The sequence below is a fragment of the Phaethon lepturus genome, unplaced genomic scaffold (genome assembly GCF_000687285.1).
Source record: "Phaethon lepturus isolate BGI_N335 unplaced genomic scaffold, ASM68728v1 Scaffold18293, whole genome shotgun sequence".
Taxonomy (NCBI): domain Eukaryota; kingdom Metazoa; phylum Chordata; class Aves; order Phaethontiformes; family Phaethontidae; genus Phaethon; species Phaethon lepturus.
This window is the reverse complement of record NW_010527210.1, coordinates 1074-2804: the sequence shown is the minus strand read 5'-3', so window position 1 is coordinate 2804 and position 1731 is coordinate 1074. Positions and strand designations below refer to the sequence as shown.

General features: G+C 57.0%; 1 protein-coding gene across 1 annotated transcript; it reads left to right on the top strand.

The window, feature by feature from the left end:
• Positions 1–3: 3 nt before the first annotated feature.
• On the top strand, positions 4–441 carry LOC104613865 (histone H5; the record flags this gene model as incomplete). Its single annotated transcript, XM_010283321.1, has 1 exon — positions 4–441. A coding segment is annotated over one exon (438 nt), but the record flags the coding sequence as incomplete, so codon positions are not given.
• Positions 442–1731: the final 1290 nt, after the last annotated feature.

The window sequence follows — 1731 nt, the reverse complement described above, 5'->3', positions numbered from 1 at the left end:
TCCTCCCGCCAGTCCATCCAGAAGTACGTGAAAAGCCACTACAAGGTGGGCCAGCATGCCGACGCCCAGATCAGGCTCTCCATCCGGCGCCTGCTCGCCGCCGGCATCCTCAAGCAGACCAAAGGGGTCGGCGCCTCCGGCTCTTTCCGCTTGGCCAAGGCCGACAAGGCAAAGAAGTCCCCGGCCAGGAAGAGGAAGAAGGTGGCCAGGAAATCCACGTCGCCCCGGAAGGTGGCTAGGCCCAGGAAAGCCAAGTCACCAGCAAAGAAGCCCAAAGCTGCCACCAGGAAAGCCAGGAAGAAGTCAAGGGCCAGCCCAAAGAAAGCCAAGAAGCCAAAGACTGTTAAGGCCAAGTCGCTGAAGGTGTCCAAGCCCAAGAAGGCAAAGCGGTCGAAACCCAAAGCCAAGTCCAGTGCTCGGAAATCACCCAAGAAGAAGTGAGAAGCCTAGAGGCGTTTTGGTACTCTCCCCTTTGGTTTCTGTAAATAGCTTTTGCCTTCATTTTTACCCCTCTCTATTGCGTTTTATAAAGAATTGATTTATTCCTGTCTGGAAATACCTAAAATAAGGCAGTTAATGAAAGAAAAAAGAAACATCTTTGGTACGGGGAGTTCCCATTTTTAAGAGTTACTGGTCTGGGTTTTTATTTTGATGTCTCGGAAATTTCTGGTGTGTCTGTTGTTTTTTTTTTTAATGCTGGGCTGCTTGTTGTGTGTTGGGAGAGATGTGTGTGTCTGTCAAGGCCGTACAGGATTTCCATTCCTGATCCTGCCCCAAGCTCCTGTGTGGTTGTGTGTTTGCTGGGGCCGGGCAAAGACCATGTTGGAGGGGAAGCGGGAACATGCGGCTGCGAGAGCCACGGCCTTCACCAGAGGAGGAAAAGGGGCTCCCTGCTCCCTCCTCCAGCCTGGCTCCCAACCACGGGGCTGAGGCGAGGTATGTTGGGCTGCTGGGTGTGAGGTCTGGCTGCTGCTGGAGATAACTGCCCGTCCGGGTGATGGGGCTGCCTGTGGGACCTGCCATGGTGCAGCTGGGTGGTGGCAGGGACTCCTGGGGCAGGGATGGGACAGAGGAGGTGGAGTGGGGACAGGGTCTGTCCACGCTTGCTTTCAAGGGGTTGGAGGTGTCCAGCAAAGGGAAAGGGGTTGATCCCTGGGGAGAAAGGACAAACACGGCTTTGAGCAGCTTTGGTCTCCGGGGAGGAATGGACATGAGCACAGCAGTGGGCAGCTCCGCAGGCGGGCTGGGGTGTGCAGCCAGGACAGGGTGAGGCAGGACTGCTGGGCACGGCCCCACTGTCACTTCAGGGCTCTGGCTTTGTGCCCAGTGGGGGCTGGCATGGCTCCAGGGCTTGCCTGGCCCTGCCTGGCCCCTGCCAGCACCCCTCCCCAGGCAGGGCTGGGTGGTCCTGACAGCCGGGGCAGGCAAGGAGCCTGCTTGTCAGCCCTGCTGCTCAGCAGGGTCTGACAGCCTCGGGTGGGAGGTTCCTAATCCCCTTTTGCTAGAAACATCTAAACTTCTTGGATGTCAGGATCCCCAACCACCTGGGTCAGGAACTCTGAAATCCCAGGGGCTGTGGGTGCCCATTCCCTTTGGGCTTGCTGTGCTTAAATCTTGTGGGCCTGGGGTCTTCACCCTCCCCGATGGTAACTCCCTGATCCATTGGCCTGATGATCCTAAATCACCTGGGCAGATGGTGCCTGAGCCTGTTAGCTATCAAGGATCCCAAAT